The sequence below is a fragment of the Belonocnema kinseyi genome, chromosome 8, assembly GCF_010883055.1.
Source record: "Belonocnema kinseyi isolate 2016_QV_RU_SX_M_011 chromosome 8, B_treatae_v1, whole genome shotgun sequence".
In the NCBI taxonomy this organism is placed as follows: Eukaryota; Metazoa; Arthropoda; class Insecta; order Hymenoptera; family Cynipidae; genus Belonocnema; species Belonocnema kinseyi.
The window spans coordinates 79,154,071-79,169,218 of record NC_046664.1 but is presented as its reverse complement, the minus strand read 5'-3'; the positions used below and the strand labels follow the sequence as shown (position 1 = coordinate 79,169,218).

The 15,148-nt window shown below is 27.3% G+C and overlaps 1 protein-coding gene across 1 annotated transcript in view; it reads left to right on the top strand.

The window, feature by feature from the left end:
- Positions 1-15,148, top strand: part of LOC117177947 (lysosomal alpha-mannosidase-like) — a 57,425-nt gene that overhangs the window by 6,607 nt on the left and 35,670 nt on the right. Inside the window, exons 2-9 of the mRNA XM_033369076.1 lie at positions 1,313-1,415; positions 1,505-1,586; positions 3,733-3,918; positions 5,980-6,185; positions 6,294-6,430; positions 8,876-9,009; positions 9,318-9,531; positions 11,641-11,834. Of these exons, the coding sequence (XP_033224967.1) occupies positions 1,313-1,415; positions 1,505-1,586; positions 3,733-3,918; positions 5,980-6,185; positions 6,294-6,430; positions 8,876-9,009; positions 9,318-9,531; positions 11,641-11,834 (1,256 nt within the window). The remainder of the gene's footprint in view (positions 1-1,312; positions 1,416-1,504; positions 1,587-3,732; positions 3,919-5,979; positions 6,186-6,293; positions 6,431-8,875; positions 9,010-9,317; positions 9,532-11,640; positions 11,835-15,148) is intronic.

Genomic DNA, 15,148 nt, shown 5'->3' with positions numbered 1-15,148 from the left:
GAAATGTTGTAAGTTTTCAAGAATTTGAAAAGATTTTTTTTTTAATTCCGGGATTGTACAGGATTAAAAAATTCTATGCGATTTTGAAGAACTTCCTTAAATTTTATAAGATTTGGAAGGATTTTATACAGGATTTATAAAATTAATATTGAAAAAGAATTAAAAGGCTGAATATTTTTATTAACATTTCTTAATCGTCAAAAGACTTTTGAAGGAATTTCAAGAAATTTTATAAAATCTCAAAGGACTTCATAGAACTTTAGATATTTTAAAGAATTAAAAAAATTATTATTATAAAATATAAATATAATTCGGTGATTTTACTGAATTCGAAAATTCCTTGCGGTTCGAAAAAATGTCCTTAAATTTCGGAAGATTTGAAACGATTGCATACAGTATTTGTAACATTTTAAGATATTCAAAAAATTTATAGGAATTTGACATTTTTGTGAATATTAAAAAAATGTAATGGAATTTGACATTTTTGTGAGTATTCCTAAATATTTCAAATGATTTTAAAGGAACTTAAAAAGTTTGTATCACATTCTCTAAATACTTTATAGAAATTCAAATATTTTAACTGGTTTTAAGAAATATCACCAGGTTTTATGTAATTTTACAAGATTTTAAAATATTTTAGTGGATTTCAAAAAATTATCCAAAAAATTGAGCAATTTTCTAAGATATCAAACATTTCAAAAAATTTGAAATTTTTTTTGAATATTTTACAGGATTAGAAAATTCATTGCGGTCTTAAAGAATTTACCTGAATTTTGGAAATATTTCATACAGGATTTATAATATTTTCGTTTATTTTAAAACATTTAAAGGAAACAATTTATTTTTGAAGATTACAAATTTTTCAAGATATTAAAAAAGATAGATATATTTAAGCAAGTTAAAGGGATTTCAAATGATTTTGTTTTTAAATATGAAAAATTTTTTGACCTAATATTTAACTTTTCTTTATAATAATTTATTTTTTTAGAAAACTTATTTTTCAAATAAAGGTCAAAATACAAATGACTGATAAATGATAAATAATAAGATAAGTGATTAAAAAATTCAATAACACAATCCGATTAAGTAAACTTTCATTTTTTCTTTGACTCGCAATTATCACTTTTTCTAATATAATTATAATACAATAAGAATCATTTTTTAATTATTCCCTAAACTTTATTTCCTGAAACAACATAATTAATTTTTAATTATAAATAATTAATTATAGGTTTGATTATTTAAGATGCAAAGTGTTATATTTTAACATTTAATTATTAATTTTTAATTATTTATAATATAAAATTTTCAGTCATGTGCAAAAGTCGATCCAACAAAACTGAACATACACATAGTGGCTCACAGTCATGACGATGTTGGTTGGCTCAAAACAGTTGATCAGTATTACTACGGAAGTAAGCAATTGATATAAAATTAATTTTAATTTTATTTTAATTTTAATTTTGTTTATATTTTTATGTTTATTTTATTTATATTTTTTCAGATCGAAATCGTATCCAAGTAGCAGGGGTTCAATACATTATTAACTCGGCAGTTAAATCCTTACAGGAAAATCCAGGGAGAAGGTAATTAAATGATTTAGTTCGTAATTCATTTTTTACAATATAAATTTAATTTAGTTTTCGAATTGAAATTTTGTTTAGAGAATTTCATCACTACATACTCTATTTTTATTTAAAATCAATATCTCAATTTTTTTAATATTGAAAAATTGTATCACTTTTTAATTTGGATTTGCGGGATGAATTTTTAAACAAAAAAGATTTAAATGGAATAAAATTTAGTTTTTTAGCCAAATAGTTGAAATTTAACCCAATAGCTAAATTGCATACCTACAAACGTAAAAAATATTTTTTTTTTCGACAAAGCAGTTGAATTTTTAATTTAAAAAATCGGAAAGTTATATTTTTTAAAAAAAAGTTTCATTTTAACCAAAAATGCAAATATTAAAAAAGAAATTTGAATTCTTAACTGACAGAGATTAATTTCCAACAAAATTGTTAAATTTTGAAGCCGAAAAAAAATAATTTTTTCGAAAAAAGTGGAACTTTTAACTGGAAAAGCTCAATTTTCCTCAAAAAAGTTAATTTTCTACCAAAAAAGACAAATTTTCAACAACAAAAAAAGTTGTATCATAAACGGTAAAAGAATAATTTACAAAGAGTTAAATTTTTAATTAAAAAGCAATCAAAAAGTTACATCTTTAATCAAAAATGCGAATATTTAAAATGTAGTTGAATTCTTAATTGAAAAAGATTAAATTTCAACCAACAGATGAATTCTGATGCCAAAAAGAGGAATTAAAAAAAACGGGATTTTTTTACTCTAAATATAAATTCTCCTTAAAAAAGTTAATTTTCTACCGAAAAAGACGAATTTTCAACAAAATAGTTGAAGCCCAAACGGTACGAGAATAATTTTCAAACAAACGGTTGAATTTTTAATTTAAAAAAAAAATCAACAATATACATCTTTGACCATAAAAGGCAAATTTTTTACAAAATAGTTCAACCTTGAACGGAGAAAGATTAATTTTCAACTAAACTGTTGAGTTCTGAAGCCAAAAAGAAGAATTTTTTCGGGAAAAGTGGAATTTTTAACTCAAAAAGCTTTTTTTTTTATTAAGAATTTTTACTTGTAACCCAAAATCACGAATTATCAAGAAAATAGTTGAACCCTCGAGGAAAAAGAATAATTTTTCAACTAACAGTTGAATTTTTTAGCAAAAAAAAAAAAATAAAAAATTCAAATGTTCATTTAAAAACTTATTTTTAACCCACAAAAAACAAATTTAAAATTACAAAATACGAATTTTCAACAGTATTTATAAAGTTACAGCCAAAAAGTTTAATTTTCAATTAAATTGACAAGTTTTCAATCAATAATAAAATTAATAAATTTTGATTAAAAAAAAAATTTTATTAAAAATAATAATCTTTAACGAAATATTTGAATTTTCTACTATAACGCCTTAATGTTTAAATAAAAATATCCATTATCAACAACAATACAAACGAACTTTAAAAAAAAATTATTTACTTCTATGAGATGACTTTTTGACAAAAAATATGATTTTTTAGCAAATATTGTTATACTTTAACAAATTATTTTAGCTTTCAACCAAGTAGTTGAATTTTGGACCAAAAGAGAATATTATTTTGGAAAATAGTTGGATTAGAAAAAAAATAATTAAATTTTCCATGAAATATTAGAAGCTGTAATCAAATCAATTCCGAACAAGAAATACAATACTAGACTTTTCAGACACAAAAAATATTCTTTTAACTAAAAATAGTTAGCTTTTATTAATTGTTTCTATTATTTTAAGTCACATTTAAGCAAAATTTACAAAATTGCTTAAAATTCACAATCAGAAAACGTAATAAACTAAATTTGTGCAAAAATTGTTTAAGTTTTTAAAAATAAACCTCCATTTAGCCCAACCAAAAAAGTCATTTATTTCTTCATTAAAAAAGAATTCCTGTCTAGGCAAAACTTGTTTATCATTTTCAACATGAAAAAAAAATTTAATTTTTCCAATTTTCAAACCTATAGCATAAATTTTTAAAATTTCGTAAGTTTTCTAAATTCCCGGCATCACTAAAACTTTTTTCTCAATTAAAGAAAATTTCAGTTAATTTCAAATTAACTATTCACCGTTTGTCAATTTATTTATTTTTTATTGCTACTTTATGGAAATTTGTAAAACAGGTTTATCTATGTGGAAACCGCCTTTTTATGGAAATGGTGGTTAAGACAAGACGAGAAAGAGAGGGCTGTGGTTCGATCGTTAATCAATGAAGGAAGACTCGAAATAATTGGTGGAGGATGGAGTATGAATGACGAAGCAGTGACCCATTATCATTCTATTATCGATCAATTCACCTGGGGTTTCAGGTATGTAAAAAAATTATTTTCTGCAATTTTTCAATTTCCCTTAGGACTTATCTATAATTTTCGTAATTAAATTTTTAACTCAAGAAGATAAATTTGCAACAAAAAATTTAATAGTTGGTATTTTAGCGAAAAAATATTTTAGATTTCCATAAAAAAGGTAAAGTACATAAAAAAAATTGAATAAAAAAGATTTATTTTCTATTAAAACATTATTTTGGAATGAATTTTCATCCAAAGAGTTGAATTTCTACTACAAATATTAATTTTTGACCCAAAATATAATATCTCCATTTTTCATTAAAATTTACACTTCAACTTATAGCTAATAATTTCCAACAAAAAATGAATTATTTATATTTTCAGTTGAAAAATTACTCTTCAACCAACATGACGAATTTTCTACCAAAAGAATTCTCAACTAACTAAAAAAGATTAATTTTTAACAAAAAATTTAATATCACCATTTATAATTCAGAAATTACTTTTTAATTAACAGCTAATGAATTTTTAACAAGATTCTTACATTTTAACTAGTTAGTGCAGTTTTTAACTGAACAAAAATTAATTTTTAACCAAAAATTGAAGATTTATAGTTTCAGTTGAACAATTACTTTTCAACCAAGAAGATGAATATTCTACCGAAAAGGACGAATTTTCAAATAAGAAAGATTAATTTTTCACAATTTAAAAATTTTAAAAGTTCCATCAACCAAAAAGATGAATTGTTAACTAGAAAACGATACATTTTCTACCAAAAAGACGAATTTTTAGCAAATTATTTGTACTCTCAACTGAAACAGATTAATTTTTAATAAAATTAAAATGATTACCTAAATGATAAAATTTTTCAATGAAAAATATTAAATATCTTGCAAAAAAATATTATTTCTCTTTTCAACCAAAAAAAAAATAATTTTCTGATAAAACGACGAATTTTCAACAAAATAATTAAATTTTCAATCGAAGAGATAAATTTTCAACTAAAAGGATCAATCTTTAACAAATAAACCCAAAATTGCATCAAAGTAGTTCAAATTTTAAACAATTAGTTAGATTACCATCGAATATCTGAATCCTTAACTAAAAACATTAATTTATGACTAAAAAAGAAGAAATTCTGAGAAAATACAAGAAATTTCAATAAAAGAATTATATTATTCACAAAAACAAATACATTTTAGAGCAGAATTGGAATAGTTAAATTTCCAGCTGAAAAATTAATATTTAACCAAGAGCAAACGAAGCTTGGACCTATTCGTTTAACTTTCCACAACAAAAGTAAATAACAAGGTAGTTCTACTCTGATCTAAGCAGTTCAATTTTTCAACTAAAAACTTTACATTAACAAAATTTCGAAGAAGTTGCATAAGAGGAAACAGAGCTGAATTTGGTGCAAAATAGTTTAATCCTGAAACATGAATTTCCGAAACAAGTGTTGGATTTTAATCTCAGAAATATTTTCCAGTCAATAAATCAGTTTTAAATTAAAATTTTGTTTTAAGACGGCGTGAGGGCACGGGATGATACCTCACGGCTCAGCTGACACTTCGTATTGTAAAGCGCTCGAGCTCGAGCTCGAGCTCGAGCTCAAGCTCGAAGCTCGGCGGGGCGATTCTTAACCGGAGGCTACTGTGTCACGTTACCTAATATTATTTGCTCCGCACTACCATAAATGTTGTCACGAAGTGGCGCTTTTGTACATGGTGTTTCCAAATAGGCCTAATACGCTTTTCATTAAAGCGTGCGATTTTTTTGTGCTTAATGCAGAAGAAATTATTTAACGTGACAATCTTGAATATGAGTCCACTTGCCAATTTACGAAAAATTCCTTTACGATAGACTTGTCTCTTGTTCGGAAAATGTCTTTTTCTTGTTTAGAGTAAGTATCTTGAAAAGAAATTCGCAGTTTGTAATAATATTTTTTAGTCTAATAGGTGCTGATGTATCTAGGCAGTAGCATGCGTTATTATTTTATCTAAAATATCAGTTTTATGTTTATTTATTCTTTTGGGAATTTATAATTTACTTTTATTAGCACAGCAATTATTATGTTTTAATCAGGAGATTGAATGACACCTTCGGAGAATGCGCGAGACCGAAAATTGGATGGCAAATTGATCCCTTTGGACACTCAAGAGAACAGGCATCAATATTTGCCCAAATGGGATTCGATGGGTTGCTTTTTGGCCGTCTTGATTATCAAGATAAATCACAGCGAATGAAAACTCAGACTCCAGAATTTATCTGGAAGAGTAGTTCCAGTTTGGGTAAGAAAAACAGCATCAAATGAAAAATTTAAAACCAATTTTGTAACAAATATTTCCAACAAAATTTTCAATTTTGCGTCAAATTCAAATACGTTTTAATTTTTTTAGGAGAAAGTTCTAACTTATTTACAACAGTCCTCTACAACACTTACAGTCCACCGGATGGTTTTTGCTTTGATATTCTCTGTTCAGATGAACCTCTGATTGATGACCATGAGATTCCCGATTACAACATAGATCGTAGAGTAAGTGTATCATATTTTGTTCTTAGTGAACATTTTTTAGAATATTACAAGATTTTTCAGTTAAAATTTTAATTAAAGTTTCAATTAAAGAAACTGTTTTTTAAAATAATCCTTGCTATTTTGCCAAAAATAACTTCAAAATTAAGAAAATAATTTTAAATGAAAGACAAATTTTCATTGAAATAAAAAACCATTTATTTGAACCATAGAAATTTATTTCACTATAAGAAACTTTCTTTGAATCAAAGAATTTTCTGTGTGATTCAAAGAAATTTTCATTCCAGTTAAAAATCTTTTTCCTGAGTGGCTGAATTAAAAACTCAGAAAAATATTTGTCTTGATTAAAGAAACCTTTTCATTGACATTATTCTTTTATGAAACCAAATATAACTTCAAATTTTAGAAAATCGTCTTAAGTTGAAGGAAAGTTTCATTTGTACAAAGAGACATTTCTTTGAACAAAAGAAATTTAGTTGAATCAAGAAATTATTCTTTGATCCAAAAAAATTTATTTCGATTAATAAATCTTTTCTTTATGTGGCTAAATCCAACACTCAGAAAAATATTAATCTTGATTTGAAGAAACCGCTTCTTTAACTTAATTATTGCTTTAAACCAAAAATGAATAAAAAATCATTTTAAATTACAGAAAAATTTTCATTGAATCAAAAAACCAAATTATAATTATTTCCTTCAACCAGAAATAAATGACAAAAAAAGCGATCACTATAAATGTTTTAAAAAATGCCATTGTAACAAAAAACAATAATTTATATGAAACAAAATAGTTTTCTGCTTAAAAGAATTTTTCTGAATCAAAGAAATTTTTTTAAATGAAAGAAACTTTTCTTTAATTACAATAAATTTTCTTTGAATCTACGGACCTTTTTCTGAGTGGCTAAATCAAAGACTTAAAAAAATATTTATTTGGAATTAAAGAAACCGATACCTAAACTTTTTTTATAAACCAAAAATAACTTTAAGGTCAACAAAATCATTTTAAATTAAAGAAATATTTTTTATTAGAACGAACAAAGCCGTTTTTTTGAACCATAGTTATTTCTTTCATTCAAAAGGAATTTCATTGAATATTTTTTACAAATTAAAAAATCGTTTATTGAAAATAAAGAAAAATCATTTAAAAAAGAGTTTTTTTGGACAAACAATAATTTCTTTTAATAAAAAAATCTTTAATTGCGTGCAAGTTTTCTTAAAATCAAAGAAATTTTCTTTCAATTAATTAATTAAACACAAAGAAAAGTATTTATCTTCAATTAAAGAAATCGACTCTTTAACATGATTATCTCACTAATTTCTGCTATAAATAAATTTTTCTGAATTTAAAAAACAAATTTCATTTGAACGAAAAGAGCCATTTCGTGGAACCATGGACATTTCTTTGATTGAGAAGAAATTTCTTTCAAAATTTGTCTTAAATTAAAGAAATCTTTTCTTTAACGGAGTAATTTTGTTGTTAATGCTAAAATAACTTTAAAATAAAAAAAATCACTTTCATTAAAGAAATTTCTTTAAAAAAAAACAACATTTTTTTGTACAAAAAATATTCTTTCATCATATTATGAAAGTTTCCTTTGAATTAAATACATTTTTTTTAATCAAAGAAATGATCTTTTAATTACGTAATCTTTTTCTGAATGGCTTAATTAAATAGAAAGCAAAATATATGTATTTTTTTAAACATTCCTTTAAAATAATTGTATTCTTTTAAACAAAAATGAGTTTAAAGTTAACAAAATCATTTTAAATTAAAGAAAATTCTGTATTCTAACAAAAAAACTATTTTAATTAACCAAACACAATTCTTTCAATCAAAAGAAACTGCTCTCATGTTGAAAAGGGTTTTCCATTTGTTTTCACTGACACAAGAATAACATGAAAATAAAGAAAAATAATTCAAACTTTAAATTTTTTTTCCTTGAAACAAAAAACCTTTTCTTTCATATCAAGAAAATTTCTTTCACTCAAAGGACTTTTTTCTTAGCGACTAATTTGTACTGTCCATAAAACATTTGTCATGATTTAAAAAAGCCGTTTCTTTAATATAATTTTTTCTTTAAACCAAAAATAACTAAAAAATGAAGAAAATAATTTTAAATTTAGGAAAGATAAAAAAAAAATTTTCTATCGCAAAAGAAACTTTGCTTAACAAAAGCAATTTCATTGTACTAAACAAAGTTTTCTTGAAATAAAGAAATTTCCTTGCAATCAAAGATTCTTTTTTCGAATTGGAGCAAAAAAAGATTGCTGTCAATAGAAAGAAATTTCTTTGAATTAAAATAACTTTTATTTAACTGAAAGCCAATGAATTTTTTTTATTAAACGAATATTTTTCTAAATAAGTTTTAATTTGTAATTAATAATTCTTATATTCATGCAATAATTACCTGCGCAAGAAGATTACATGACTCATAATAAATTTTGCAGGTGGAACAATTTTTGGCATTTGTCAACAAACAAGCAAAAGCCTACAAAACAAATAATGTGATAATTACTATGGGAAACGATTTCAATTACCAAAATGCTGACACGTGGTTCACGAACTTAGACAAACTCATTAAGTATGAAAATTTTTTTTTTTACTATATCGTATAATTTTTTACCTAAAAATGTTATTCAGTTGTTATAAATTAAGACCAGTTCCTTAACTTAATCGGTACTATCGGAAATTAAACATTCAGGGCCGCCTGAACCGTTTCTAATTGAAATGCATGACATTGCGCAATTTACTCGACTGTGTACTCGCGCACTGCGGCCCTTCCGAAGCAAAAGTCGCAACCGCCTCTCTTTGTATACATGCATGTTGATTATAGATGCATGTTAAACTAATAATAAGGAAAAAATCAAAATAATTTCTTTTTGTTAATAGATACACAAACCAGCGGAATGGATCGACACATCATGCAATTTATTCAACTCCATCTTGCTATTTAAAAGCAGTAAATAATAAAAATTCATTATGGACAACGAAAAGTGATGATTTTTTCCCTTACGCCAGTGATCCCCATTCGTATTGGACTGGCTACTATACTTCGCGACCAACAATTAAATTTTACGAAAGAATGGGCAACAACTTTTTACAAGTAAGGAGATTTATTTTTCTCATTCCTACAATTTTTTTCAGACTATTTTATTGATATTTTATGTGTATAAAAAAATTTTTTGTTATCAGGGCCGTGCATAAATAATGTAGATTTGATTTCTGAATGTTTGCCCCCCCCCCTTCTTCCTAGCTTACGCAATTTTCGCTGGCTAAATTTTTAAACCAAAAATTAGATGTCTGAAAAAATGGTTTTTGTACGATTTTCAGAATCAAAATATTATAACTGATGTGATTTAAAATAAGAAACATTATTTTTATAAAAAAAATATTAAAATATGCAGAAAAAACATTAGTTTTAACCATGCTTTTTGCAATTGAATTTTTTCTGGCCATCGCTTTTTACCAAATTTTGAAAAAGGATTGCATTTTGATAAATAAACGTAATTTATTGAAATGCAATCATTTTTAAAATTAATTTTTAATTCAAGCATAGTTGATATTTCAACAGAAAAATTATTTTAAACAAAAATGTAAAAAGTTGCATTTAACCAATGAAGACGAATTTTCAAATAAAGACTTCGATTCTGAACTGAATCAGATTAATTTCAAAATAAATACTTGCACTATTAACCAAATAATCTGTTTTCTCAACACATAAAAAAAAAGATTTTTCAGAAAAATAAATAATTTTTCACAAGATGGTTACATATTTTACCTGAAAGATTAATATTCGACGAAAAAAAAACAACTTTTTCACAAAATTCATAATTTTTTACAAAAAATGAGCTATTTTAACCAAATAAGATGAATATTTAAAAATTTAAATGAAGAATTTTTAGCTAGAGTTTAGATTTTAACATTGAAAGATTTTTTATTCAATAAAGAAAAAAAATTAATCCAAAATGTTAAATTTCCAAGAATAAAAGACAAGCTTTGTACACAACAGTTAAACATTGAACTTTTCACAAAAAATGTAATGATTTGATTTTTATTAAAACGGATTTTTATTTTGAAAAATAATTATACATTAACAGTTCATTTTTACACTCAAAATACAAATTTTCAACAAAAATTTAATTTTCACCCAAAAAGTTCCATTTTCAAAAAATTAGTTTAATTTTGCAACAAAAGAGATGAATTTTGAAGAATAATTAGAATTCTTTACCCATAAAAAAAAGAATTTTTAAAAAAGGAGTTAAAATTTTAACTATAAATAGTCGATATTTCTACCAAAAGAGATTTTAATTATTAATACAAAACAATTTTATTTAATCAATAAATACGAATTTTCAACAAGCAACTTCAATTCTTAACAAGAAAAGATTAATTTTCAACTAAACACTTGTACTGTCAACAAAAAATTGATTTCCTAGTAAAAAGACGATTTTTCAACCAAATTTTAATTTTTGGGCAAGATACTAACAATTTTAATGAAAGGGATTAATTTACTACATAACTACATAATAAACTAATAAACTTTTCATTAAACAAAAAATAAGGTTCGACCAAAAAGATTTTAAGTTCTGAAAAAAGTTTCATTTTTATCCGAATATTTTCATTTTCTACAAACAAATTTAATTTTTAACAGAAAGAGATTCATCTACAAAAATAAATTAATTATCAAACCAAAAGGAGGGATATATTTAACAATATAATTAAATTTTTTATTTAAGACGAAACCAAAAATGAAAATTTGTTTTCCAAGAATGAAATAATTAAATTTTTATTTTAGAAAATTAGCTTTCAACAAAAAAAAAACAAAGAAATTTTTAATGAAAAAGTGAAATTTTCAACCAAATATTTGAATTCTATAGAAAAGCGTTTAATTTTCAATAACATTCAATAATTTTTTTGAGTTTTAAAACCAAAAGGATGATTTTTTAATAAAATATATCATTTTTCGACAAGATAGCAACATTTTTAAGCAGAAAGGTTAATTTACTACCAAAAAAGACGAATTATCAACAAAATACATGTACATTCAGAAAAAATATTAATTTTTGACCAAAAATGAAGACTTTTGAACAAATTTGTTGAGTTTTCAAAAAAATATTTTATGTGAACATTACTGAAGAGCTTATATAAAAAACGCACTTAAAAAATTCCATTTAAAATAAAGCAAGCACTCAATTTATTTATGTAATTGCAGGTCGTGAAGCAACTTTCAGTTTTAAGTAATTTTCCAGACAATGAGCAATTAGAAAAATTCCGAGAAGCTATGGGTATATTACAACATCATGATGCTGTCACAGGCACAGAAAAGCAACATGTTGCAAACGATTATTCTCGAATTTTAACCAATGGCATGAGTGACGGAGAAAAAATTAGCGCTAATGCTTTAAGGTTTTTATTATTATTTACTTTCATTTCTTAATTGGAATATTTAAAGCATTTCTTAAAAATTGTGCACTCTCTTCCAGCATATTTTCCCAGATTTCAATTGTCTCTTCTAGCATATTTTGACGGATTTCGATTTTTTCTCCCGGCATACTATTCGTGATTTTAATTTTCCCTTTCAGCATATTTTGTCTAATTTCAACTTCCTATTTTGGCAAATATTATTGAATTATAAATTTTCTCCTCTGGAATATTTTTCGGGATTATTATTTTCATTTCCTGCATATGTTGCTGAATTGTAGTTTTTCTTCCGGCATATTTTGCCTGATTTAAATTTTCCCTTTCATATTTTTTTGGGTAGTAATTTTCCCCTTTAGTACGTTTTTACGGATTAAAATTTTTTAATTTGGCATATTTTTCCGGATTATAAGTTTCTGTTCCTACATATTTTATCCAATTTTAATTTTCTACTTTTGCAAATTTACCGGATTTTACATTTCTCTTCTTAGATAATTTACGGGATTATCATTTTCGGTATATGCATATTTTGCTGATTATAATTTTCTATTTTAGAAAACTTTACCTGAGTAAAGCCGAATTTTAATTATTTCTTCTTGCATATTTTGACGGATTAAATATTTTCCCAGATTTTAATTTTCTCTTTTAGCATATTGTTTCAAATTTTAGTTTTCTATTATGACAAATTTTACTAGATTTTGATTTTTTCTTCTGGTATATTTTACGAGATTATCGTTTTCTGTTCCTGCATATCTTGTCAAATTTGAACTTTCGAATTTGGTTAATTTGTTTGGATTTTAATTGTTTTTTTGACATATTTTGCAAGATTTTAATTTTCTATTCTGGCATATCTTGCTGAATTTTAATTTTCTTTTCAGGCACATTTGGCGGAATTATAATTTTTTGTTCTCAAATATTTTGCCAAAATACAATTTTCGCTTTCTACATATTTTTTCGATTCGTAATTTTCTCTCCTGGCATATTGTGCGGAATTATAATTTTCTGTTGCCGCATATTTTACTGGTATGAAATTTTCTTTTGTGAAATATTTTGTCCAATTGTAATTTTCTTTTTTGGCAAATTTTACGGTATTAACATTTTACGATTCTGCATATTTTTCCCAATATAATTTTCTATTACTGCAAAATTTTACTTGCGTATAATTTTCTACGTTGCGTATTGTCTTCCGGCACATGGGGAATTATTCCTGAACTGCTCCAACTTTAAGTGATTTCTTCCGATTGCCGTAAAATTTTCAGAGTTTTTTTCCATATGATAGTATCATACCCACGAATTTATAGAATTTTACTACCATCTCTTCTCGAACCTTATGGGGTGAAATTTGCCAACCACGGGCAAAGCGGGTATTTTCAAATGGTCATAACTTCCTTCCTTCAAATGAGAATTCAATTTTCTATGAGTGATTTCTGAACGGGTTTTCATGCTCTTTCATTAAATGAAATCTATTGTTTTTAATTTTTTAATTTTTATACACAAATCGTCATTTAGAATGTTTATTTAACATTTTTTACTCTTCGGGCAGTTTTTCTTTTTAAGTATTTTTAAACGAAAGCTGGACTTTTTTCCGATAAAAATGCTGTTCGGCATTTTGGTACTGAAAATAGTTATGTAGTTATGCGAAGATATCCGAGCGAAACAAAGGTCTATGTCCGTGTGAATATAGTAGGAGACGATGTAAATGATTCCTCTAGAATCAAACCGAAGGGCCTATGACAAAGCCACCGAACGCGTCCTCGGGTTGCGGATAGAGGGTCCTTGTACCAAGGGTTTCTGCTGAATATGGTTACAAAAATAAATAGGCAGTCGCGGACAATTGTCCAGGGGTGGTCCCGAAGGAATTAACCCCCAAGCGGAGGTGTGAATACCGTGCCGAAAGCTGAATGGCACCTGGGTGAGGTGTCTAGAACGGTGACTCTGGGATACCAGTGTGACCCGTGAACGGGGTTACATGGCACGGCTGCATGCTCTGTGGTGCGAGAAACACTCGTAGCTATCGCACTTTTCACAGCAACGTCTGCGAAACCATGCTGAACTACTCCGTAAAAGGGGCTATGTAAGCGGAACGTCTACTCTACCACAGCTAGAACAAGCCGGCAACAAAGAAAGAGAGGCGACACTAAGACCAACCGCGGGCAGGCATCCAATAGATCAAGAGCGATGCTTTACGACCTGGAGAAACATCAACACCAAGGTTTCTCTCAAGCCTAAAGATCTGGCTGAATTGGAAGACGAGCTTCGTGGACATTTTTCCGGTGAATCCGACCTCTGGGCTATCAATTATTGTGTGTATAATGCAGCGAGAGCTTTGGCCGATGCGAACCGTAAAACAAAACCAACGGCTGATCATAAGACCAAAAGACGAATGCATCAACTTGCCATAAAGATAGGCTGGGCAAGACAGTACGCGTCCCGCATTCAATGTGTGATTGAGTACATCACATCTGGCTGGAATTTTACCGCCAAGGTTCGACTTTTCGCGCGCGAACTCCGGACCCGTTATCACACACTTAACAAGTCAAAGCTGCTGACCATCAGGCAGCATATTGTTGAGAGAATACGGATACTATCTGACGCTAAGAGAAGTCTAGAGCGGAGGGAGAGGTGGGTCAGAGAAAATCAACAGTTTCTCTCTGACCCCTCTCGACTCTTCCAAGACCCTCCAGTTACTGTCGAACACCCACCCAAACCAGAGGAGGTCGAAGTATCTTGGAGAGAAGTCTACGAAGTTCAGCATAGACTGGACGAAGACTCAGAAAAAATAAATAGCTTCAAGGAGTTATGTGTTGCCTTCGTAACACCTGATAATGAATGCCCACCCATCACTACCGAGGAGGTGAAAAAAGTATTAAGTGGGACGAAGAACTATTCTGACCCGGGACCACATTGTATCAAAACCTTCTGGTGGAAGAAGTTTTCTTCAACCCATCAGCACTTGGCCCGTATTTTCACCTCATATTTAAAGTCGGAAGAGCCGATTCCAGACTGGTTGGTGGAAGGGCGCACAATACTCCTGCCGAAAATAGGCAACTTAACAGACCCGAAGAACTACAGGCCAATAACTTGTCTGAACACGCTTTATAAGATATTCACAGCTATCCTAAATGATAGGATTGTTTGGGCAATTGAACATGTGTAGCAGGAAATGTATGAACAACGAGGCTCAAAGAAAGGCCTAGCCCGATGTCGGGAGAACCTGCTCATCGATAGATGTCTCTGCAAAGATGCAGCATTCTACCAGCGTGACCTATCGATGGCCTGGATTGATTATCGGAAAGCTTTCG